The following is a 26,806-nucleotide window of genomic DNA, read 5'->3' as shown; positions in this document are numbered from 1 at the left end:
TTGCCATCAACGTACTAATTAACACACATTAATTACAAGTGTGATTCACTCTTGATTAATTAGAGTTTCATTTTTCAATGTCTAAATTATATTATTTACCAATGACATCTCCTCTATTTTGTTCTAGTGAGTCAGTCCAGGCTACCTTTCACAGAAGTTGATGTAAGTCCCACTGAGCGAACAAAGAAATGGTTTGAAGAGGGAGATACAAGTTTCAAAAAGAAGGGAAAAATCTCCTCGTCTAAACTTTTTGTGAACCTTGTGCCAGAAAGTAAAAGATTTAAAAATTCAACCAAGATTTTCAAGCCAAAGTCTAAGGGATTTATTCCTCCTGGTCAGGTATATATTTTCCATGTTAAAAATATCTCTTTTGTTGTTTTCATTCTTGAAGTTTTTTGTTCCTATAAAATTAAGAAATTATGGTTTTAGTCTGTGAAAAACTTTGATGTGGTTTTGGTCCAAAAGTTTCAAGAAAAAATTAGTCTCAATTATTGTCCCACAAACAAATCAACTATATGCATGTAGTTCATAGCATCATAAATATTCTTCTCCAAATTGCTCTGTATGTGAGGTGACACTAGGGAAGGATTTGATTTGCTTTTGAAAACTTTTAGACCAAAACTATCAGTTGTTAATTTTATGGTGACAAATTTTATTTAACCGTAAAACTTTATTTCATGATTTAGACTTTTTCCATTGTGGTTCCAAGTGCTTCCTCCTTAAACACTCAAAAGGTGTCAGGCAACTTAGGTTACAAAAGCATAACTCAAAACCAAGAAGATCAACAGCTTCTAGAGGTCAACTCTTGCTTAAAGATCTTTGAATCTAGAGCCATTAACTAAAAACATGAGATCTTAGTTTGATTCCTTTTCTCTAAATTATTTTCCCTGTACAGAGTCCTTTTGTTTCTAATACTGAAGAAGTTGAGCCAGTCAGAGTTGAAGAAACTAATGGAAGTGAGCTTCTTGCCAATCTTCCTGAAGATGTTGATGTACTGTTAGAGTTAGATAAAGTCTTATTAGAGAGTTATAGTTTGTCCCCTACAAAGTCCGCCTCTGATGGTTCTGGATTCGAATCTCAAAGTCTCTCGGTGATCGATATCCTTTACAAGATACAACAACTTTTTGATAATCAACTACAAGTATTGGTAGCTGATGGTGGCATTAGAAGACAGTTTGTTCACTTTTTAGCTCAGCTAGAACAAATGAAGTCACAAGTCCCTACAAATCTTAAGCCTTTGGTTAATGATATTAAGAAGTTCTATGAAGATGTTCTCAATTATTTTCCGTCTATTCAAAAAGTCTTTGGCAATCATCAAAGGTTAATTGAATCCAAGAATCAACTTCAAGAGAAGTTAGAAACAGCTAAATCCAGGCAGGCCCACTTTTATTCTTCAATTTCCAAAGGAAAAGAAAGGATCAATGGGATGTCAAATGAAATCAATGACTTGGAGCTGAAACTGAAAGCCCTGTATGAGAAGAAGGACAAGTTAGAATCCACTGTGAAACTTTGTGAGGTTGAAACTCTCAGCATCAATACGAAAGCTGCCACTTGGGTGAAAGAAAGCGAAGAGGTTGATAGCAAACTCAAAGCTTCAGAGTCTGCCTTCAGAAATGCTGAATCATCAAAACAGAATTATGAGAGCAAGTTAATTGAATTGAAAAGAGCTCTTGGTAACATTAAACATTAGAATTTTCTTCATTTTTGTAATTATTCCTGGATTGGTCTTAATTATAACTGTGAGCTGAGGTGTCTAGTTTGTTAGAGTGACAAAATATCATAAAAGCAATAATGGAACCAGATAGAATCATCCAAAATATTAGTGGAACTTTAACTGGAGCAGTTCATTCATCCTTACAATCTCAGTCCTACTTATTGCTTCTCAATTCCTTCATGTAACGGCCTGGCCCAAACTCCTGTGGGTCGACCCGACTCGAGCGCTACCCGACCCGGACGGTTGGGCGAAGCGCTCCCAAACCGACTCTGACACGCGTCATGCACAGCTCATCCGCAGCTGTGAGGAAACGCCTTGGAGAAAGTGGGCCTGCCCTCACAGGGCCCACGTCTGACACAATATATAAGGGGAAGGACAGCCCTTCCCCCAAGGTACGTCACACTTTCCCACCTAACCATTTCCCCGCCTGCACACTAGCTGACTAGAGCGTCGGAGTGTCTTTGCAGGTGGCACCCCCTCTCCCCTCACACGACAAGAGCTCGGCTGCCCGGTACTCCCACACCCAGTGTGATCCCGATTGAAGCGTCCCCATCTCCTCCAACGAACCGTCCGAACCATCCGGGAGCCCTCATCACGAACACTTCATAATTCTAGTTTATCAATCAAATAAACTTCTTACACATTCTGAACCTTACAACAAGCGTTTTCTCTTAGAATATGTAGAACTTGATCAGGATCAAGAAAATTTGATAATGGTTGAGCAAGCTTGAAGCTTCTCTCTTTGAAGTTTGAACAGTACTTGTAAGTAGGCTAATGGCTATTTGCATTTCTTGTTGCTCCATCTTTGGAAATCAACACTCTCATATGCCCAAACTTTGTGTCCATTCCTACTTCACAATTCATTCAAATAAGGTATACTAGTAATAATTGTTATCTAGAAGAAGCTTTAAAAGAAGTAGGTCTAAAGTTAGAGACAGAGGAAACCAGTATTAATTTTAAACCCTAAGCCATAACTTCTAACTTTCTTTGGCCTGCAATTTAATTACCCAAAGTTGTGCGAGATGCATCATCATACTCTGAAAAGTCTTCTCTTTTTGGGAGGCTTATAATCTTCCTGAGAATATGATATGAGAGTTAGTTTATAGTCCATGATAAGCAATAAAATAAAATAAAAAGACAATAATTTTAAGCAAACTAACAGAAAAATTGTGTCCGTCTTCAACCAAACAGAATAGGAATAAGCCAAGAAAAAAGCACCATAGTACAACACGATTGTCCATTGTAATTTTATTCCAACGGAAGTATTACCAGGCCAATAGAGCACAATGACAAGATCACAATGAACAACAAACACGAATTTATCCATCTTTCTAAATATCAAGCAATCAATTCTTTAACAAGCCGATCAAGAACATGATGATACATTGGGATAGAATTTTACTTGTAATTAATTACTTGAATTATTCACCTTTCTCATCGTTAATTAATAAAATTAAACTTTAGTTTTCTCTCAATTATTTTCATATCTTCCTCTGTTATCATGGATCTTAAAAATAATTAGTATCTGCATCAAAGCATGATCGGAGTGTGAGAAACTATAATTACATCACTTACCTCTTCAACCCCACTGGAACCAGCATCGTCCATTATTTCTGTTGCCATATTATCATCACCAGAAACATTGGGATTTTCATCAATTGCCATATCATCAGCTTGACAGTTCTCCATATTGAAGTAAGTTGGTGCAGCATTATACACAAGATAAATTTCTGACTTCTTCACAGTGAATCCAACACCAGGAATAACATGGACTTCCACCTTTGTACCAGGTTCCAGTTTTGAAGTTAAGCTTTGCCAGTCCAAAAATTCTGCAGAACGGTCTTTTCTATTACACTTATAGTTATAGACCTCAATGGAGGTTTCTGTATAAACTTTGATCAACACTTCTTGAAGACATTTTAATATTTCAGTTTCCAGGGAAGATGAAAAGACAATGCATAGCATCATTGACTCCAATTTACCACCATTCACATGAGGGACTTCAAATATCACAGAAGAACCTTCACAATTAAAGGTTAATGAATAGTAGTTGTCACTTGACAACAAACAATCATCTGGCCCACCAGCAGTCAATTTCTGAAGGTACAATAAAAAAATTTAAAACTTATCAATATATTTATATATAATGAAACAATTACTTAATATTTTTGTATAGCCATTCCTCCAAAACTATAATTATTGGTGATATTTAAGATTCTTATCATATATATTTTTGTTTCATTATATTCAAATCACATGTTAAAAGAAGTATTTATGGATGTATAATTTATTTTAAGATTTAATATTGATGTATTATCAAGAAAATAGGCAATCATCCATGTAACAAAAATATGTCGGATATCATAGAAGTGTTATATGATCAATTGGAACTAAACTATAACAAAGTTTTATACAGAAAAGGTTTTATACATATACCGAAGCTAGCAGTAAGTGGATGGGGATGAGAGTTAAACACAGCACCTCAAATTTTAGAAAGATGTAGAAAACTTAACCATTAAATTAGGGAATCAACTGTTTTATATAGACAAGTTATTAACATTAATTTAATAATATGTATTCCTTCTGTTTCTATGCCAATTTCCATCTCAGCTAAATTATAAAAAGCAGGCATACAAGATAGATTTTAAGAAGCAAACCTGTATGATTCTCTCTCTAAGAATATTTGTAATTTGGATTTTAATTCCTACTTCAATCAGAAGAGACTTGGCCGACCCAGAAATGTAAAATTGATTGGGAAAATCAAATATTGTTTCTGAACAACTTTCAATATTTGCTACCTGTGATGCAGTTCGCTTAGCTTCTACTTGCTTGCAATATGCGGCATCTAAGATGTCAAGAACTCTTTTCACACCTTGTTTATTCTTTGAGGGACGAAGGCTATGAAGGTTTATTATTACATCCATGGGAACAAATTCTGGGCATGCAGATGTTTGAATCAATGTGGAAAAAGAGATAATATTTGTTGGTGACATCCAGTTCCAGATCAGAGAAGGAAACACATCACGCGAGAATCCTTCATAGCCGCATATTGAAATATATCTGACACTCTTCGATCTTATTATTGAATACGGAACTTTTGTTATGCTAGTCCTATTTGCAATTAAATTCACCAAGGACTTCATTTGCTCCAATTCCTCTTCCAATTTGTCAATCTTCGAGCATCCGGAAATAATGAGAGTTTCCAGAGATTCTAACCTATAGAAGCTTCTTGGAAGGTTAGAAAGACTTGTGCAGTCTTCCAAATTTATCAGAAGAATCTTCTTAAGATCTCCAATGGTATCTGGAATCACAGTCAAGTTTGGACAGTCCTTGAGTAATAGCTTTTCAAGATTAGGCATGTAGGAAACGTTTGGAATTTGTGTCAGGTGATGAGAATGACTGAGATTGAGAAATTTTAATTTCACCAACAACTGGAAAAAAGCCATCAAGAAATAGGATAGAGAAATGAATTAGTTTCTGAACTGATGACTTGAGTTTGCAGCAACTTATATAGTGTCACAAATCAACAAATATTGAAAACTATGACATACTTTATTGTATATAAGTACATATATAACATCACATAATTATCAACTATACTAGGTCTATACTAAAATCAGCTACTAAAATCAGTCACCAGAGTAGAATACACATTGAAATACAAAATACACATTAAAAATGAGTTAAACTACATAAATACATGGTGGCTGATTTTGGTATACAAATAGCATTTTTGCATAACTATTATGTATTGTTTCTCATTTGCATATAACTTCTTACATAATAGTCGTCAAAATAATCTAATCTTCACCTTGACATTAGACAAAGAATACTTAGAACTCGTATTATTCTTACAATATGTACTAGACAAGTTTACATATAATTTTCACGTCATGCGAGTCTTAAACAGTTTAGAGAAATTTTTTCGTTCAATATATCCCATCTTAGGTTACAATATTATATTTATCAGAGGAAACTATAATATGGTACTCAAACTTGCCTCATATATAAATCCTCTCATTTTCTTTTGCTGTACATACAAATAAAATAGTTAAAATTACATGTATTTGAATGTCAGCAATTTAATCATATAGCATTTTAAAATTTTCAAATTTTAAAATATACTCTATCCAAAACACACTAACATAGTTTTTAGCTTAAAAAAAAAATTATAACAATCGAAAGGTAAAACTACTTGAAATAAAGTCATACCTTATCCTCTGTCCACAGCTGCGTGAGACAACTAGATTCTAACTCAATGGCAGCTAAACCTTCCTGATAAAAGTTTGGAGGCATGTACTTTAAAGGAAAGTCATGCCAATTGAGCCATCTTAGCTCTTGTGAAAGATATTCAAAATTTCCATCAAGCTGCACACTAGCAAGTTGAAGTAATCTAAGTCTATGCATTTCCTTAAATGCTTCAGTCTTGAAACAAACAGTATTATTTCTGGTCAACTTCAAAGCCAATCCCTCAACTGCTCTTGTACCCTGTGAATCAAAAAGGGCAAAGAAAATAAGAAATGACTGGCCTATGTAATTAAAATCAAATGACTATATATATATAATTGTTAAGTTCATTTTGCTTGCTTAAAAAAAAAAAAATTATTGTAGGTCATACCATATGTTTTTGCAATACTTTAAGTACATCCTTTTGCAACCATAACCTGCTTCGTTTCTCTGGCTCCTTTATTGATTCCTCACGGACAATTTCCCTCCCCATATCTCGCAGCAAGTCATGCATTCCAAGCTTGTTATTATTGTCAATGGTCACAAGGCAACGATCTTTAAGGGTTTTTATTCCAAGAGCAGGGTGATTTGCTCCATCTAAAATATGTAGTACATCATTTTGGTCCATCCCAATGAAGAAAAAGGCTATGTCAAGGAATATTTCTTTCTCTGTATCATCACTCAAACTATCAAAGCTTATTCTTAGCTTTTTCTGTACTTGACGATTGGGGATTATCTGTAGCTTCTCCAATACGCTTTGCCACTCTTCTATCTCCTTATCAAACAAAAGAGATCCAATAACTTCAAGAGCCAGTGGCAGTCCTTTACAATATGCAGCAACATCTCTAGAAATTTGAGCAAAATCTTCTTGGGGGCTTGCTTTTTTGAATGCATGCCAACTAAAATGCTCAATAGATTCATCGTCGTCCATTTCTGACATTCTAGATACATGATCAACTTTAAGTATTCTAAGCAAACCTTCATCTCTTGTTGTTATTATTATTCTACTCCCTGGACCAAACCATTTACGACTTCCGCACAAAGCAGTTAGTTGGGATAAATCATCAACATCGTCGAGTATCAGTAGTATTCTTTTATGCTGAAGTCTTTCCTTCAAAATGGTCTTCCCCAATTCAATGTCTCTTATCTTTATTTTAGTTGTTGTGTAGACATCAGACAAAAGTTGGTTTTGTAAATCAACTTGGCAAGTAATTTGCTTCCATTTTTCTCTGATATCTAAGAGACAGCAGCAAGCCTCAAAGTCACGATGAATCTGATTATAAATGGCTTTCGCAATTGTTGTTTTTCCTACGCCTCCAATTCCTGATATCCCTAATACTTCAACATCTTTTGATCTTCGGTGGTTTAACAGTTTGACCACATGATCCACACGAGAATTTACTCCAACTGGATGCTGAGCAACAAAGAAGAATGTCTTTCCTAGAAAACCAGTGATATGTTCAACAATTCGATTGATATCCTCACTTTCGTTCCTGTGAGTCGTGAGATAATAAGATTATTCCAATAAAGAGTTATCATCGTTTGTATAATTTTTCTATATAACACTCTTATTTATGGAAAGAAGAGGATGGATTTAGATTGTGTTTACATCGGTAATGCTGTGACTTTTTAAAAGTGATATTTTGAAAATTCAAGTATTAATGTTTGAGAAAACATTAGAAAAGGTGTTTCCGACGAGCAGAAGCCACAAAAATAATGTACAGTAAAGTTTCTCCTAAGACTTGTGGCGGAAGAAAGTTGAGGTGGGGATGGATGACGTGGAAACAGGACACGATTGGAACGACCATCAGAATGGGGATGTGGATGTTATGTTGCCAGCAACCGGAAAGTGGAGAAGCCACATGGATTCCGACCAAGGATGGTGGCTCTAACAGAAATTACCCGCTTGAGATTGGGATTTTAGTGCTGATAGATGAACATGAATCCCAACAAAATATTTATTTCATTTTCTGTTTCATTTTGGAATTTTAAAATGTATCTTTTTTTCAAATATAATAATAATAAGAGGCAAAATTGAGAACCAATATTGCATAGCCAATATTGGAGTCAACATTCAACATAAAAAAGAATTTAAAACTCTTAAAAACAAAAATATCCAAAATTCAATTAAAAGAAATATATAAAATTTAAAGTCAACAAAAAGTTATTTCTAGTGGGTTTCAAATTGGATTTGTTTGGCAACCTAGTAAGTGTTGGCTGAAAATGATTGCTATAGTTTTTTTTTTTTTTGTGATTGACTGCTATAGTATTGATTCCCTAATATTACTCTAATAATAACTAACCTAAAGATATTTAATTATAGCACTTTAGCACTCACATTTTATAATGCACCAATTTTTTTTTTTTAAAAATAGTATGTATACACAAAAAAATAATTATTAAATTATTTATTATATATTTGTGTACAATTGACTCACATATTTTTTTAACTAAATAATTAGTTAATAAAATAATTAAAATAGAATAATCAAATTAAACTTGTTTATGATAGTATAATGCAAATTTTTTAATATGCTAAACATAGATGATTGATTAGTGGCTGTTTTTTTTCTTGTAAAGTAGCATAATTGTTTTCGTAATGCTGATTATCCAATTATACATCATCAATCATATATGTTAAAATATAAAATATCCATGAAAAAATAAGTTAAACAATATATATCTTTATAAAAAATACTATGTATACGCAAAAAGTTAGTTATTATGTATTTGTTTATATATACATGTGTAGTTTAACTCAATTTTAATATATATTTTATATTTTAATACTTATTTTTCACTAATAACTAATTTTAATAGTAGATTAATATACAAATATATAGAGAACGGTTTGATGACTACTTTTTATTATACACAGAGCATGTTTTATCCATCAGATAAAATCATTTTCTGTTTGAATAAAACGAATCTATTGTTAAAAAAAAATACATAAAAAATATGAGTACAAAAGATTACCTGGAACCTATGATCTCAATCCCTGCAATGCCACCAATATGACGAAGCGCCTTCCTCCAACTCTCCTCCTTGTACCTATCAACTGAAAATCTATTTAATAGATCTTGAAAAGCTTCTCCAAACTCACCGTTTTGTTTACGGACTGTAGATGGATCTACTCCGTAAAAAACTGGCAAAATCACTCGATCATTGGCTTCAGAACACACCATTATGCTCTCAAGCTCTTGCAAGCACCATCTTGAATTAGAATAGCGTCTTGACAAAACAACGACGAAAATTCTAGACTTTTTGATTGCTTGCAATAGCGAAATCGAGATCCAATCTCCCCTTCTAATCTTTTCATCATCCATGAAGACATGAAATCCAGCATTAGCAAGATAAGTACTGAGATGTGAAGTGAAAGATGCACGAGTATCCTCTCCTCTAAAACTCAAGAACACATCATAGATCCATGGCTGGAATAGAAAAACAATACAAAAATTTATGGAACCATTAATCATCTTACACATGAAATCCACTGCTTTGCTAGTTGTTACTAACTAGCTCAGGTGCAAAAAGCATGAAACCTTTAACTTCTTGTAATTATTATGTAACAAACTGAATGTTAACTTTGCTTCCTTAAACTTAAAACAAAACTACTATTTGTACACTAAAATCAGCCACTAAAATTAGCCACTAATATATTTTTATATAAATACATGTGGAGTTTAATTTATTTTTAATATGTATTTGTATTCCAATATGTATTTTATATTAATGACTGGTTTTAGTAGCCGAATTTAGTGTAGGCATAACATGGTTGAACTTAAAAACATTAATTGGTTGAACAATTTAATGCGGCTATAAGTTACCGCATAGTGCACACTACTACCTGAGGCTTGCTTTGTATATTGTCATGAACAATCTTCCTTGCTGTCTCTTGTAGCAAAACATTCATTCTAATCTTGTTCTGCTTATCAAACGTTACAAGGGATTGATCTTCAAGAGTATTTATTCCGTCTTCAGCCAAGTTTCGACGGACGTTCAATGCTTGTATAACCTCTTCTCGATCCATCCCGATTAAGAAACAAGCTATGTCAAGGAACATGCTTTTCTGCAGGCAACTTAAATCGTTGATGCATCTTTCCAGAACATTTCGTACTATTGGATGGGGAGATTCAAGTGACATATTAACCATGTCTGAGGTACTAGAAACTCCAGAGCCAAGGATTTCTAGCGCTAACGGTAATCCCCTGGCAGCACAAGCAACAAGCTTTTGGGAACTTGTGTTACTATCTATCTTAAAGTTTCCTTTGAGGATTTTAATGAGGAGCACCAAAGATTTACTCTCATCCATTTCTTTGATATTGTAAACATGATCAACGTGATGTACCCTAAGTAGAGCTCTATCTCTTGTTGTGATGATTATTACGCTCCTAGGTCCAAACCATTCATGACTCTCACAGAGTGCATTCAACTGCTCCAACTTATTCACATCATCAAATACAAGAAGTACCTTTCTGTGGGAAAGCTTTTCCTTTAACAACTTTTTGCCAATTTTAACATTATCTATCTTTATTTTTGGCAACATGAAAATATCTGAAAGAATTCGTTCTTGAAAATAAGCATGCCTTTTTTCAAATTCCCACATTTCCCTAATACCTGGGAGGAAGCTTCTACCCTCAAAATCTCCACCAATTTTATTATAAATGGCCTTGGCAATAGTTGTTTTTCCAATGCCAGCCATCCCCCATATCCCTAGTAGTAGAGCACCTCTTGATTTGCGGTGGGTCAGTAATTGAGTTGCCTCCGTCACATGAAAATCGACTTGAAAAGGAAACTCAACAATAAACAAGTTTCTTTTATCCAGTAAGTCCTTAGCACGTTCAACAACTCTGAGGGCAACATCATCATCTTTGCTCCTGTTAGTCCTGTAAAATATGATATCCAAATTCCTCAACAATATTACAAAATATAAAAGGAGAGCCGAAAGTAGTCTTATGGTAACTGAATGATACATGACATTTTAAGGTTCATATAAAATTGTCATGTTATCTTTACAACAAAGAAATAAGCATCTATCTTAAAACTATATTTATATTATCATAGAGAATAATATTTCTATAATCAATCTAGTATTAATCTCATAATTTTACTCATTAAATTATCTAATTTTATAAAAAAAAAATTATAGTATAAGAAATGTTAATTCATATCAATGGTCTAAATTCTAATATTACATATTCTATTTAGAAAATAAATTTTTATTTTATTTATCTATCTATCAATTTATTTTTATTTATAATGTAGAAAAAAATCAAATAATGATCCAATGAATTTTTGATATATTAGATAGTTACTAATATTACTAAATAAACATTTTAGTTAAATTGTCATTTTAGTTTTTCTATTATCACATCACTTTTTTATATTTTTTATGTAGTGTTTAACCTTACTTTTTTTTATCTCTTTTTATTCTTTATTTCTATATAAGTTATTTTACATCTTTAATACTAATTAATATTATCTCTCTATAATAAATATAAATTGGTTCATAAAATACAAGTTATTCTCTTTTTTTTTTTTTCACTTCTACTCATTTTACTTTATAAATCAATATTTATTTCACACATATTTTTTATCTTTTCTCACATGATCTTATATTTTTTTATTCTTTCTCTTTTAATTTTGGTAAAAAATATGATTTATTCTGGTGTATCCGCGTATTTTTGAAGACAATAATAAATCATTGTTAAATATGACTTGTTTTTCTTAATTTATAATTAAAATAAATCTTTGAAGAAGCCATGCTTGTTGTCTATATATTTTTGTGTACTCCTATATACTGTTGTAGATCTATATACTCTTTTGGAAACAATGATATGAATTAAAAACGTGTATTTTAAAAGTGTTAAGGGGGAGTTCGGGGGTAGGGTGAAGCGAACTTGCTCATTTTTATAGAGTTCGCCGGGGTCGGCGAACTTGCCCAAATACAAAAAAATCGTATTTGGAAAATTAAAGTCCAAAAATCGTGTTTGGAAAAATAATAAAAAATTTTTATTTTATTTTAGAAAAAAAAAAAACCCCTGTAAGCATGCTATTAATGGAAAACACACAGACTCACTTGAGTCGCAATATCAATGAACGATTTCGATGAAATTGAAAAGTTGGGATCAATTTGATGCATGGGCCAATTTCAGACTTGTCTAATGACATGTTACCTACTTACCTTGCAGTTAGCATTCTATATCAGTTGGGAAACTAAAGGTATCGGACCAGAGTTCGAAGAGAGAATGAAATAAAAAAAGAGTAATTATTTAAATCAGTTTCTAAAAATTTGAAAAATAAATATTAATCAATCTCAAATTTTAAAAGTAGATATTTTAGTTCCAAAAAAATTAATACACAGATCAATCTCTAATATTTTTTTTCATATATAACCGTTCTCAGCGTGACTCACTAAATTCTTCAAGTATTTATTAGAAAAAGAATATTAATAAATACTATAATCAAATTACCTTTTAAAGTTAAGTTAAACCTAATTAATTTCTAATATGATATTTTTAAAAAAATATTATTAAACTATCTTCACTACATACACAATTCTAAATCCAACAAAAATAGTAGTAGTAAGTTTCATATTCTCTTAAATTAAAAGCATATTAGTGTGGCTTGTTTAGTTTTATGTTTTGTTGTTTGTATGTTTTATTTCATTAGATTCTTAATTTTGCATAAAAAATATAAAAAAGTATATATATATTGTCACTCAATAATAATAATAATAATAATAATAATAATAATAATAATAATTATTATTATTATTATTATTATTATTATTATTATTATTATTTATTCGAACATATTTATTTTTCTAATATAAATAGATTAAATTTATATAATTCGATAATTTTTATCGTTGTGTTGTTATTTAATAACCTAGCTTTTTCACATATATTAAAAAAATTAAATATAGGAGTAAATCTATTATTTTAAAGGGGGCATTTTATACTTATGTATATCCTTATTATTTATTTTTAAAAAATTAATGGGATAATTACCCCTACACACTAAATCCATCCCTGGACTTCACTGAAGACAAACTTAAGTCAATTTGAAAACTGAAAGAACAATTTGATTCCTCGCATAAAAATCAGAATAACAATTTTGATTGATATCTCAATAGACAAATAAATAAAAGCAAGGAAGAAATTCACTTACCCGTTTGCGGCCTCGTATACGAACTTGAAGGATCGAATTTGGAAAATTCGTGCAAAAGCTATCTTCCAACGATCAACCGCAGCTTTGTCTAAGACGTTTTCTTTGAGATCACGAAAAGCCTGTGTGAATTCTCTCTGCAAACGTAAATCTTTGGGATCTACATCCAAGAACACTGGTAGAATAAACTGCCCCCCGATTCTGCGATATCCAGTTATTTGCTCCAAAACCTGTAGGCACCTTGTAGAACGAGCGTAATTTTTTGATAAAACAATGATGAAAATTCTCGACTTTTGGATTACTGCCAATAGTGATCGGGATATCTGGTCGTCCCCTGAAAGCGAGTCATCATTCTTGTAAAAAGACATTCCGGCTTTTTTCATAGAATCAGTGAGACGTGAAATGAATGACGGAGGAGTGTCTTTACTGAAGCTTAAGAACACGTCATAGATCCGTTGCTGACACGATTAACAAGTCAGCCAATAGTTAAATTTTGAAAGATAAATTAATTCATTTTTCGTAAATAAAGCTTTAATATTCACCTCAGGGTGCATACGTTGTCGCCAGGGACGGTTCTACATACATTGTTGTGGGGGCAAGCGCCCCCACTACAATTTGAAATTTTTTTGAGTAGTATATGATAATAATATTTATTTGCCCCCATTAGATTATTAAATTTGACCCCACAATAAATTTTTACTCAACTTTTGGTACTTAATCGTCAATTTAAAAATTTTATATTAGAAATTCGTTAAAACTTAGAATGATCAATTCTCAAATTTAAACGAAATTAGTGTTCTTTTTTAAAAATCAACTTAAAAGAATATTATTTATCTTATTTTCAAATTAGCTTTAATTTTTTCATAACAACTGTATTAATTGAAAGAACTTTTTTAACTATAAATATAAATAAGAGTCGACTTCTAATTGTGTTAGGAAGTGAATTTTTAAATAATTATTTAGTAATATATATAAAAAGAGAGAAATTTTGATGGTAGTTAACAGAAAAATTATTTAATTTTTTAAAATATAAAACCTAAAATAATAGAAATTTAAATTATATATTATTATTTAAATTACTATTTTAGTATTGTAATTTATATATTAGATATTTTGAAGGCTAATCATATTTTACAATAATAAAATATAATCATAACAATAATTATGTTATATGTACATAAAAAATAATTATTTGTATAAAATATATATTAAAATATAAAATACACATTAAAAATAAGTTAAACAATACATATTTATACACAGATATATAATAATTAATAAATAATTTAATATTTAATTTTTTATATACATATATTATTTTTATTATAAAAATAATTATAATGTTATATAAATTTTGCCCCCACTACCAAAATTTTTTGGATCCGTCACTGTCGCTGGCGAAATATTTCAATTCCCATGTTGCGGAGCAAAACATGCATTCGAATCTTGTTCATCTTGTCAACAGTGACAAGGCATCGCTCAACCAAGGCAGCTACTACTGTTTCTGCTGAATCTCCAAAGTCATTATTTAATTTTTGTACTACCTCATTTTGATCCAACCCAATATAGAAGCAAGCTATCTCAAGAAATATGTTTTCCACTCTGCTGTCACTTAATCCATCGAAGCTTCTCTTTAGAACTTTATATATTGTAGGATGAGGTATTATTTTGCATCCCTGCAATGTACGCCTCCATTCTACTTTTTCCCTTTCTCCATACAATTCGCTACCAAGCACCTCAAGAGCTAGTGGCAGCCCTCCGCAATAAGCAACTACATCTCTAGAAAGTGCTCGAAAATCATCTCTCGGACATGGTTGTTTGAATGCATGCCAACTAAATAGCATGAGTGATTCACTTTTATCCATTTCTTTCATTTGATATACATAGTCAACTCCAAGCTCATTAAGTAACCTCTTATTTCTTGTTGTAATGATTATTACACTTCCAGGACCAAACCATTCACGACTTCCACACAGACTATTCAGCTGCTCTAATCTGTCTACATCATCAAGCACAACAAATACTCTTTCATTGCGAAGTCTTTCCATTAATTTTTTTCCGCCAGACTTATTATTTTCTTGTGTTGTTTCATGGATACCAGAGAGAAGCTTTTCTTTTAAATACACTTGGCCATTGTCTTTCTTCCAAACCTCGCTTATATTTTGGAGGAATATCCCACGACCTTTATAATCCCGACAAAGCTTATTACAAGTTACTTTGGCAATCGGTGTTTTACCAGAGCCTCCCATTCCCCAGATGCCAAGTAGAAGGACATCCTTTGATTTCTCACAATTTAGAAGTTGAATTAAATCTTGCACCCGTGCTTCTACTCCCACTGGATGATCAACAATGAACATGTCGAGGTGATGAGTAACATGTTTTACAATCTTGGTGATATCCTCACATTTGTTTCTACAAAACATTACAATGCACATAAATAATAATCACATACATGATACATGAATAAATATGAAGGCATGTACTCAAACGAAGATGCCAAAAACATCTTATAAAAATACTTGGTTTAAAAGTTGATTTATTTATTTAGTCACACTTTTTTTTTTTTGGTGACTATTTAGTCACACTTTAAATAAAGAGAACACTTTTATAATATATCAAAATCTAGCCCTACAATCCATAGTTTAAGAGTCAAAAGAAAATATTTTTACATGAAGACAATTATAAAAACTTCATTAGAATATCCACCAAAAATGAAATCATAATACAATGATATATTAAAACTTTACATGGTGCAAAAAATTTGATAAAATAATTTGACATATTGAACTTAGTAATGAAAATTTTCATTCTATATTTCGTTACGGGAAAAATAAGTACTTTTTAGTTTCACTAAAAATAATTATTTTAACTTTTTTTCCAATCAATAATTAAAAAAAAAAGGTATAAAAGGTATTTTTGAAGGTCAATAATTATGTTAATAGTTCTAGGAAAATTGAATATATTTATATGAAAGTCAATAATTATAAGAAAGCTGAACAATACTTTTATAGATACTATTATTTTTTTCCGTTATAATAATGATCAAATATCACTAGCTAAAATCATTGTCAGTTCTAATCTACTCTTCACAACCAACATTTTCATACCCTTTGTGCTTTTTGTGTACAATGTCAACCAATGCTCAGAATTTTTTAGTATTAATTTTAAAAAAAATAGTTAATTTAAGGAATGATAATGAACCTACAGTATGAACAATATTCAATAAGTAGAATAGAGATCGAGGTAAAGCTATGATATCTAGTTTAAAATAACTCAAAAGTGTTCAATTACCCGAAATCCGCTATAGTAATGCCTTCAATGCGACCAATTTCAAGAATGGCTACCCTCCATCTATTTTCCATATCTCCCTCGACTGAAAATCTTTTGAAAAGATTTTCAACAACCCTTCCAAAGACACCTGTTTCATTAAGTACTTCAGAAGGATCGATACCATAAAAAACGGGCACAACAACCTGACCTATTTTTCTGTGACACTCTATTATCTTCTCAAGCTCTTGCAAACACCATCTTGAGTTAGCATATTGTGTTGACAGGACAACAATAGATATTCTAGACCTTCCAATTGCTTGCAAAAGTGATAGTGAAATCCTGTCTACTCTTCGAGTCTCGTGATTACAATCCATGAAGACGCAAATTCCAGCACTTGTAAGAAAAGTATAGAGATCTGAAATGAATGTTGTAGGAATGTCTTCGGTAAAACTCAACACCGCATCGTATAACCATGGCTGAAACAGTAAACATTCAAATGTATAGTTTATGATTTAGATATATGGACCGTAAATAGTTAAACACGAGTATTCCATAATGAAAGGCTGTGAAGAATTAATAAGTATTAGCAAAGTAGTCCATGTACTCTTCAAATTATTTGGTGAATCAATAGTTCATACATCTTTTATTTTTTGAATATTTTAAATATATTTTTGGAGTTAATGTCTTTAACTTTGCTTCCGTTTACCGTCTATAGAAGAAGGAGAAAGGACGTCTGGGTTGCTTCTAATTTCTTGTTCCGTCTTCACCGTCGTCACTCACGCCGTTTCCTTTGCCACCTCGCCGTTGACTCGTCAACTCGCCCCCACCTCTTCTATGCCTTTCCTCCTCCTGTCCTCCCTCCGTCATTATCATGGAGTGGTTGGGGAAGAAGGGGGTGGAGGCCAAGAGCGAAGTGGGAGGAAGAGGACAGAGGACAGAGGACAGAAGTGTGGTTGGGAAGAAGTGAGGGCGTGGCAGAGAAGAGTGAGATTCAGAGGGTGTGGGACGCCTTTTAATTTTGTCGTTGGATTTCCAGATGTGTTTTCAAATATGGTGAAAATTTTGATGTGTTTTTTTAGGTTTAATTATTCTTTCGATATTATAATTTTATTAAAATTTTAATTAATTTTTTATAATTTTTTTAATTAAATTTTTATATTATATCAAATTTTATAATTAAATTTTTATCGTTATAAAAAATAAAGTTATCGAAATATTCTATTATATAAAACGAATATATCACACATAAAATAAAATAAAAAACTTAAAAGATAACCCCTCTTATTTTTTAAATTACAAAAATGTCATCTATATTCTCTCACATTTACAGAGGGAATGAGAAGAGAAGGAATCCGCCTCTGCCCCGCCACGCGAGCTCCATTGTCGCCCTCGTCGCTGGCCTCCTCCCTCCTTCTTCTTCCGACCCCACTTCCTCGTCAACGCCCTCTTCCACCTCTACTCTCTCTCCCCCCTCACTTTCTCCCACGCCATCCACCTCTTCCATCAAATCCCCAACCCCCACAAAGACTCCGTCGACTATACTGCCCTCATCTGTGTCACTAACGCCCAGCACGCCCTTCAACTTTTTTCCCAAATGCGCTCCCCCCCACCCCCTTTGACCTCGTCTCCGTACTTTACGCCCTCACCAAGTGTTCTCATGTCGACTGCGTCAAAACGGGCTTGCAGTTTCATGCACTTGTGGTGAAACCTGGGATTTTTTGGGTGTGTTAGAGTCTACAATGCTTTTATGGATGCGTATGTGAAGTGTGGGCTTGTGGGTGGGTTTCAGATTCGGCCTCCATTCTATTTTGTTTTGCTTTTACCTTTTTCTTCTGGTTTATTTTACTTTTGCTTCATTCTGCTTCTGCTTCATCTTGTTTTTGCTTCTGTTTTATTTTGCTTTTGTTTCATTCTGTTTATACTTCTGTTTTTAAATTAGTTTTACTTTTACTCACTGATTACGTTAAAAAGAATTTTAATTATGCTAAATAATTCTGATTATGAGTTCTGATGATGTGTTTTGCTTGTAATTAGCTAATTATGTTATGACAAAATTCTATTTCTGATCATATTAAAAATTGATTATGACAAATTCTGCTATGAAACTAAAAGAGCTTGTTGGTAGAAGGAGGATGGTGACAAAAGAGGAGGGTGAAGAGATGGTGGATGAAGGGAGGAGGGGGAGTGATGGACGATGGTGAGGATGAAAGAGGGCAGAGCGTACGGGTAAGTCAATAAATTTATATTTTATAAATATTTTTTATAACGTTTATTGTTAATAAGAATTTAACTATAAGATCTGTGGTATAAGAATCTAATTATAAAAAATATAAAAATTTAATTAAAAATTTAATAAAATTTTTTTTTTTTTTAAAATGAAGAACACAAATCTATGAGATTTATGACTTTTATTTTTTTTTTAATATGTAAATTTGAGGGTTAGATTTTTTTTATTTTAAATTTTTTAAACATACAAATCTAATTCTTAGATTTATATTTTAATATTAAAAAATTTAAATATACAAATCAAACCCTTCGATACGGTGAAAAAAATATTTCAACACGTGAACTTAAGAAATGTGATCCTAAATTTTTTTTATAAATTTTATTATTTTTAAAATTTGAGGATCGAATTTGTTATTTAAAATTAAAAAAAATTAAAATTCGTATTCTCTAACCTTCTAATGAGAAGTAACGAGGATGATCTTCTTATTTTCCTACAAATTTTTCTTTTTCAAGATATGGACGAAGAAGTCACAAAGAGTTTATTTCATTTCTGTTTATACGATGTATTGTGTTGTTTTAGTTATTTTTTCCTTGCCTTTATCTTTATCAGTATTATAAGAGGGATAGAAATTTATGATATGAAATGTTTGTAAGTTATCTTTATCAGTATTATAAGAGGGATAGAAATTTGTGATATGAAATGTTTGTAAGTTATTGCTATGTATATATATAATTTTCAGTATTGTATCTGGTCTGTATGTACGTATTTATGTTTTTCAACCTAAAAAGTTGTATTGAAAGGTTATATGTTTTGAGTCTTTAAATAGACTCCTATTTTAGTATTATATATGTTTAGAGTGGTCGTAATACCTAAATTATCAGAATGGCGCAGCCCAGAAGTGTGACATTCTGATAGCAAAGGTGTTACAGCACCTATTGTAGAAAAAATGGGTTTGGACATATGAAAAGAACCGATAGAGTACCTAGTCAAGAGTGTGAATGAGATGGAAGATGGATAAGGGTGAAAGATAGAGGAATACCTAAAAATACCATCCATGAGGTAATTAACACATAGTAGGACAAGACTTTTTTGTTCTGCTAGGGAGCTAATGGCCTAAGCGTACAATGAATTTGGAGTTCACCAAGGATCGAACCCTTAACCTTTCGAATCTAAAACTCTAATACCATGTCATAAACTCACTCATTCCAAAAGCATAACCTGACAATACAATGTAACACTAATGGTCATATCTCTAATACTTCCTAAACCTCTATTGTACACATTGTACGCTTGGGCCATTGGCTCCCTATACTTTCTCTAAAACTAAAATCACGGTTAAAAAAATGATGACTATAAAAAGACTAAGGTTACGATTATAAAATGTGACTTTTGATCTATAATCACATTTTTTATTTTGTAAGAAAAAGACCGTGATCTTTGCTTAAAAAACCATGATCGTTGACTATAGTCACGGCGATAATGGCCGCGGTTGAAAACTGTAACTTTTGCTAAACAAAAAAATGATCGTCATAGATTAAAGGTCACAATTATAGCCAAAAATATTGTAGTAATTATAAAACAAAAGAATAATTAGTAAAGCGATACTAACCGCGGGCTCCACTCGAATTTGTTCTCCAAGGATTTCTCTCCCAAAGTCACGTAGTAAGACATGCATTCCAAGGTTGTTCATGTGATCAAAGGCTACGAAGCATTTGTCTTCAAGGTTTCTTATTCCAATTTTGGCAAAGTCTCCAAAGGCATTTAATGCCTCAACTACCTCGTCTCGATTCATCCCATTTAAGAAACACGCTGCATCAAGGAATATCTCTTTCTCTGTACCGATCAAATCATCATCAATATGCCTTTTGAACACCTTTTTTAGTACGGGATGGAGAGATTCTGTGCATCTGTCTAATGCACTATCCAAATTGAAGCTTGTGAAAATTTTGGAACCAAGGACTTCCAAAGCCAGCGGTAATCTCCCAGCATAAGCAACTGCAGCTTGTGTATTAAATGCTGATATATCTCTTTTGTCCTTGCGATAATCAAACCCATGTGATTTGAATGCACACCGATTAAAAATCTCAAATGACTCATTCTCATCCATTTCTTTCATTTCATGCACATGATCAACTCCAACCATCATGTCGACATTCCGAAGTAGTCCTCTATCTCTTGTTGTGATTATTATCATACTCCCGGGACCAAACCATCCACGACTTCCACACAAAGCATTTAACTGCTCCAATTTATTCACATCATCAAGTACAACAAGTAGCTTTTTATGAGAAAGAATTTCCTTTAGTTTCTTCTTCCCATTTTCAATGCTATCTATCTTTACTTGTCGTTCTGATGGGATGCAGATATCCATGAGAAGTCGTTCCTGTAAATAAGCACGCCTTGTTTGTTGTTCCCATACATGCTTAATATTTGGTAGGAAGCTTTTACCCTCAAAATTATCACCAATTTGATTATAAATGGATTTGGCTAATGTTGTTTTTCCAATTCCTACCATCCCCCATATCCCTAGTAGTACAACACCTGTGGGTTTGGGTTCGAGTAACAGTGGAACCAGATACGCACGATATGCTCCCATTGGATACTCAGCAATGAACAAGTCAGTCCTTTTTAGCATGCCTCTAACAAGTTCTACATGTTCCTTGATATCTTTATCATTATCACTCCTGTAAAATATCAACCAAATGTAAGCTAAGGTGGTGCATAATATCCAAATCAAAAGGAGAGAAGGCACTTTTGGTATGAAAAATGATATTCCCATATATAGTCCCTCCCAAAAGGCGAACCCCGTACCTTGCAGGTAATGTTCTCCCAGGACTTATAACCCACTTCAACTAAGCCAACCCAACTACTTGAATGTGGGAAACTTTCAATTTTAACAACCAAGTTTTGAAAACTACACAACAACAACAATAGCAACAAAGCCTTGTCCCACTAGGAAGTTTTGAAAACTACACAAGGATAAAAATTTGGCTTGTTTCAGAATGGGCTATGAATGTTCTTCTTGTACAACTGATTACAAGGTCTGCTTGTTATTGGCTTGTTTCAGAATGGACTATGTACTTTTGTTTGGCATTGCCTGTCTTTGGATGCTCATGTCATATATAATGTTGTATGATGGCCACTCTTTAGATGCCTAAACTGCCTATAATAGTCCAAATGAGGCGAACCGGCAAAACCTCTCTCTCTCTCTCTCTCTCTTCTTCATACTTGTTGCGTTGGAGTTGGAAGAGGAGCGACCAACGGCCAATAGCATGGAGGCAGTCAATCGGCGACTAGTGGTCAAGGACAGAGTCAAGCTAAGGAACAAGCTTGCTAGTTGCTACTGTGACGGTCTAGAGGGGTGCTGTTGTGAAGCTTGAAGAGATGATAAAGAGTGACAGGGTGGAAAGTGAGGGAGTGAGTGGGTGGGTGAGTGGATGCAATAGTGGGGGGTGATGGTTGGAGGGCGTCCGCGATGAGCAGAGGACAGTGATGATCCTATGGAGGCTCAAAGTGTTGCCACTGGCGCATAAGTAGACTAGGTATTAGGTAACATACATAACTGAAAGCATCGTACTTTTGACTAGTTTGTAGGTTGACATTTATATCCTCTCTTAGCTTTTAACAATACTTTCGAAAGTTTTCAATTACCATCTTCGCTTACAAACATACTTATTTCCTTCCTTCCTTCCTTCCTTCAGGTATAAACCGCTCCTTGTTACATCAAAATAAGCTTCACTAATTTCCATACCAAAATGAGGAGGAGAATGAGTTACTACTACATCCATAGATTGGTGAGCTGAATATTTGAGAGAGGTGATCGAATTTTGATATACCGTGGAGATATTGCTGGTTGCCTTGTGTTTATGCCAAGTCTGTGGGCTACAGTCTCATTTTCTTAGGTGTGCTTGAGGATGGTTTATGTATGTATTATGTATCTTTTCTTGTATAACTGGTGTTGAGATTTTTAATCTATCAAAAGAAAAAAGGGGACACTGGTTGTGGGGATTGGAATTTTGAATTTGGAAGGTAGGTTTCAACAGGACCATGGCTAGGGTAAGAATAACAAGGTTCTGAAAACCGGACCGGACCGGCCGGTCCGACCGGTTGAACCGCGAACCGAGACTCATTACGGTTTGGTTTAACTTATAGAACCGTTAATTTAAAAACCGCCTAAAAACCGTTGAACCGGCCGAAAATCGGCCGGTCAGACCGAACCGGGACCCGGCCGGTTTTGCTGAAACGGTGTCGTTTTGGGTTTCGGATAAAAACACAAGGAAAAGCGTTTGGCGTTCAGTCTCCTCCTCCTCTCAAACTCACTCTCAAACAAAAAGAAAAAACCCTAGCAGAGTAGCAGTAGCCTCCCCCGCCGCTGCAAGGAAGGAGACACTGTCGCCGTCCGTCGCGCCATCGTCGTTCTTGAGCTCTGCAACCTCTGTTCACTCCAACTCCTCTCAACTCTCACTCTCTTAAACGAATCTATCTTCCCCCAAAAAGAAACCCTAGCTTACAATAGCTTCCGCCGCCGTCCGTCGCGCTCAGAAGCTTCTGTCTTTGTCTGGTCGTCGTCGTCGTGATCCAAGTCTCCAACTCCTCTCCTCATTCACCAATCACAGCTTCTTCCTCGTTCTCCGTGTCCATCGTCTGGTCTACCTCTGCTCAGCCACGCTTCTGCCACCGTCCGTCATTGTGCTTGTCGCCTGGTCACCGTCGTCTGTCGCGCTCAACCACTTCTCCTCATACTCTGCCCAGACTGCTCAGACAGATCGAAGAAGGCAATGGCTTCTCTGCTCACTGCTGATGCTTGTTTTTCTTTTTGTTTTTTATTTTTCGTTCAGATATTATATTGATTATTGAATGATTGATTATTGAATGTTTAATTGATTATATATTGATTAGCTTTACTCAATGCTGTTGTGATATACTCTGCTGTATTTTGTGCTCTGTTATGTTGTGATATACTCTGTCCAATTAAAATTTTGTTTGAGAACTAAGCTTTGCCATGCTTGATAAATTATGCATTTCTTGAAATCTGATTTTGACAATTTGAGTTGTTTATGAAGCATAGTTCACTGTTAATTAACATACTTACATACATGATGAAAGACCAAAAACAACTAATTGGTTTTTGACTTTGTTATTAGAACATCACTGCTAATTGGTAGACGAATTGAAACTTGAAAGTGCTATTGGCTAAGCTCAATAAACAGTAGCGGGAAAGAGTGCAGTGTGTGATAATTAATGCTTCTAATACTCGGTCCAAAAAATAAAAAATAAACCCATATATAGTATATGTATACGGAATTTAATATCATCTGTAAAGGATTCCTGGTTGCTTCGAGAGTGCCTCGGCTTCTTGCTTAGTTAGCCTTGTTGAGAAGCCATGGACTACATGCTTGTAGGTGTATAGCATCTCTGCTGATTCTGATACTGATTGCAATGATGATTCAAACCAATTGTGGTGATCACTGAAACTTGCTGGCATGGTGGACTTCTCCAGTGGACTATGTATGTTTTTTTGGATTGTTCTATGTTGTTTTCTGCTATGGTGTGTTTGGCACAGAAAATCAACAGAAGAGTCTGAAGAAACTTGAATTTCAGCATCTTTATTTTGTGACTGTGTTCTTGCCAACTGAATCTTTGGCTTGTGTCTTTTTTTTTATTTGGATATGTGGGAATGTTAAGGTATTTATTGTTGTTGATTTGGAACTCTTGAACTTTTATATATCATATGGGCAAAGATTCTTTTACGTGATAATTGGAGGTTACACAAAAAGGGTTGTTCTCAAAACAACTGAAAAATATGGAGTAAGTTATAGAAAATAATTAGGCAGTGTTGTTAAATTGAATTAATAATTATTTGTGTGTATGTGTTTAGATCCATGAAAAGGTACTACTTTTCAGGAAGTTATGCAAGCTTGAACAGACCATTGTGTTAATCTATTGTGTCACTGTGTTGCCTCTTCACATTATGTTGTGTGTTTAGATATACTTTTTTACTATTTAACTTTTGAGTTTGGATTTTGATAAGATCATATGTATTTGGTTGATGATATTTTATGCAGTATTTCAAAGATATTTTAAGATTTATATTAGACTATAATTATATTTTAGGATGTTTATTTATAATTTATTTTCTATTCTAAAACGGTTTTTCCGGTTGAACCACCGGTTAGACCGGTTAGATCAGTAAACCAGTGAACCAATGACCAGAGCGGTTTGATGACCGGTCCGGTTTTCTGAACCTTGAAGAATAAAGAAGATAGGGTGGCTTTGCTTTTGAATGAGTAAGAAATGGTTGCAACTACAGATGTGGAATATAGAGGTTCAAAGGAGAATATTGAACAGGAAATAGAATAAGTATTTTATTTTTTTAATAAATTAAAATTATCAATAAATTATTTAATGAAGATATTTCATTTATTTTCAAATAACGGTTGCGAAAATATTTTGGGTACATTAAAAATTAATATATTTAAATATAAAAATTAATAATGTATCAAAAACAAAAACAAAAATGAATATTGTTAAAATTAAATAAATAAAAAGGGCACAAGGCATTGAATTCATGAATTGGTTACCACTTATAGTCACTTACCAGGTCTCCTTAAAGTCAACTTCAACATGTGAATTGTTGCTGTAGCTCGTGCGAGTCCAGTGGTTGGGTCGGATTCTACAAATTCTTGCGAAAGCAATCTTCCAACATTCTACCTGATCTTTGTCTGAGATTCTCTTTGTGAGATCTTCAAAAGCTCTTCCAAACGCACCGATTTGGAACCGTACGGCATCTAGATATAAACCCAAGAAGACCGGCAGAACGAACTGGCCTGCGATTCTGTGACATTCAAGAATTTGCTCCAGAACTTGCAGACACCTTTCTGAACCAGCGTAGCCTTCTGTGAGAACAACCACGGAAATTCTTGAATTTTGTATCGCCTGAAGTTGTGAGGGGGAGATGTGGTGGTTGTCCTCGTTCCTGGGAAGCGCATCGTCGTCCCGGAAGACAGAGATTCCAGCTTTTTGTAGACAGGAGCAGAGACATGAAGTGTATGATTGGTTGGAATCAGGTTCGATTTCGGAGCTCAAGAAGACGTCATAAATGGGGTTAGGATCAAGATTATCCATGAGTTCGGGTTCTTGGTTTTTCGGATAAGCGGGGAGAAGAAGGATTGCATACGGGATTAGTTCAAACTTGAGAGCTGAGAGGAAACTAGAGGACTAGAAACTGCAGGTTGATACAGCAAACCCCTTCCTCTGATTGCAATATAGTTCCTTTCCTTATGATTAAGTGTGCCTGCTTGACCCCAAAGAAAATGACAAGTACTTTACGGGATTTTTTTCCAAATATTTCCAAATAAATAATTTGTAGTATTTTTATCGAGATGCATCATATCTCTTATCTCGTTTATATTGTAAACAAAATAATATTATACGTATTTTGTTTATACGGTAAACGAGATAAGGCTGAAAATGGGAGACGTGTATATTTTGTTTAAACTGTAAACAAGATAAGTATAGTACTATTTCATTTACACCGTAAATGAGATAAATGAATAATTATGACGTTTATAGTGTAAACGAGATACGTAACGACAAATTTTCAACAACTATAAAAAGATGTGCAACCCTTTGTATTCTCCACAAACATTTCACTACTTCTTCTCTAACTTTTTCTTCCGAAAATAAGTCAAAATGTTTAGTAGTAGTGGATATTTGGTTGTAAGTGTGTATCTCAATTGTCATATGAGAAACAATGATAACGGGGTGATATTTGAGTGAGAGAATCTCATTCTGTTGCGTATCCGGCGAGTAAGTTCTTTGTCCAAGATGAGAAGTCTGATATTGAGTAGCGTCGGTGGTAGTGGGAGAAAAGATATTGGAAAAGTAGGGTATAGGTTGCCAGCACCGATGGGAAACAGAGTTTTTCAGTTTCGTCTATTTTGGCTCCATGGAGACGATCATGTGTGCCTGATATTTGACATCCATGGGAGAATCATGGGGGAACAAGTGATTGAGCTTCTTGTAGAGGTTGGTAATGTCAATGGTGGTGGATCTGAGCAGTCGGACTTTGTGCAAGATAACCCACCACTACACGTTGCTAGCCAAGTGGAAGACATGGACGTTGACGATGAGAACTTAGACGAGGAGTATGTTGCGGATAGCAACGAGAGCGGTTCTTCCGAAGATGATGACGAGGA

The 26,806-nt window shown here is 33.7% G+C and overlaps 1 protein-coding gene and 1 long non-coding RNA gene across 8 annotated transcripts; one reads left to right on the top strand and one right to left on the bottom strand.

The window, feature by feature from the left end:
* Window positions 1–650: 650 nt before the first annotated feature.
* On the bottom strand, window positions 651–26,038 carry LOC112749643 (uncharacterized). 7 transcript variants are annotated; one of them, XM_072219600.1, is made up of 14 exons: window positions 25,207–26,038; window positions 20,218–21,292; window positions 16,403–16,857; window positions 14,507–15,523; window positions 13,654–13,675; window positions 13,115–13,569; window positions 9,789–10,827; window positions 8,918–9,372; window positions 6,333–7,434; window positions 5,927–6,202; window positions 4,513–5,145; window positions 3,290–3,811; window positions 2,722–2,789; window positions 651–1,616 (listed from the first exon to the last, which is right to left on the bottom strand). In XM_072219600.1, the coding sequence occupies exons 1-13, from the start codon at window positions 25,731–25,733 to the stop codon at window positions 2,745–2,747; spliced, it is 7,623 nt and encodes a 2,540-aa protein (XP_072075701.1). In that variant the 5' UTR covers window positions 25,734–26,038; the 3' UTR covers window positions 651–1,616; window positions 2,722–2,744. The 7 variants fall into 7 exon arrangements, with proteins under 7 accessions (XP_072075701.1, XP_025653758.1, XP_025653750.1 ...); XM_025797973.3 differs by having other exon boundaries at window positions 1,478–1,616; window positions 4,372–5,145; XM_025797965.3 differs by lacking the exon at window positions 651–1,616 and adding an exon at window positions 1,795–2,565 and having other exon boundaries at window positions 4,372–5,145.
* LOC140179859 (uncharacterized) lies at window positions 17,694–19,412 on the top strand. The gene is made up of 3 exons (XR_011873686.1): window positions 17,694–18,159; window positions 18,507–18,607; window positions 19,121–19,412. It is a non-coding gene; the product is annotated as an uncharacterized lncRNA (long non-coding RNA).
* Window positions 26,039–26,806: the final 768 nt, after the last annotated feature.

Source organism: Arachis hypogaea, chromosome 2 (assembly GCF_003086295.3).
Source record: "Arachis hypogaea cultivar Tifrunner chromosome 2, arahy.Tifrunner.gnm2.J5K5, whole genome shotgun sequence".
Classification (NCBI taxonomy): Eukaryota; Viridiplantae; Streptophyta; class Magnoliopsida; order Fabales; family Fabaceae; genus Arachis; species Arachis hypogaea.
The sequence above is the reverse complement of the archived record's forward strand: the minus strand, read 5'-3'. Positions and strand labels throughout refer to the sequence as shown.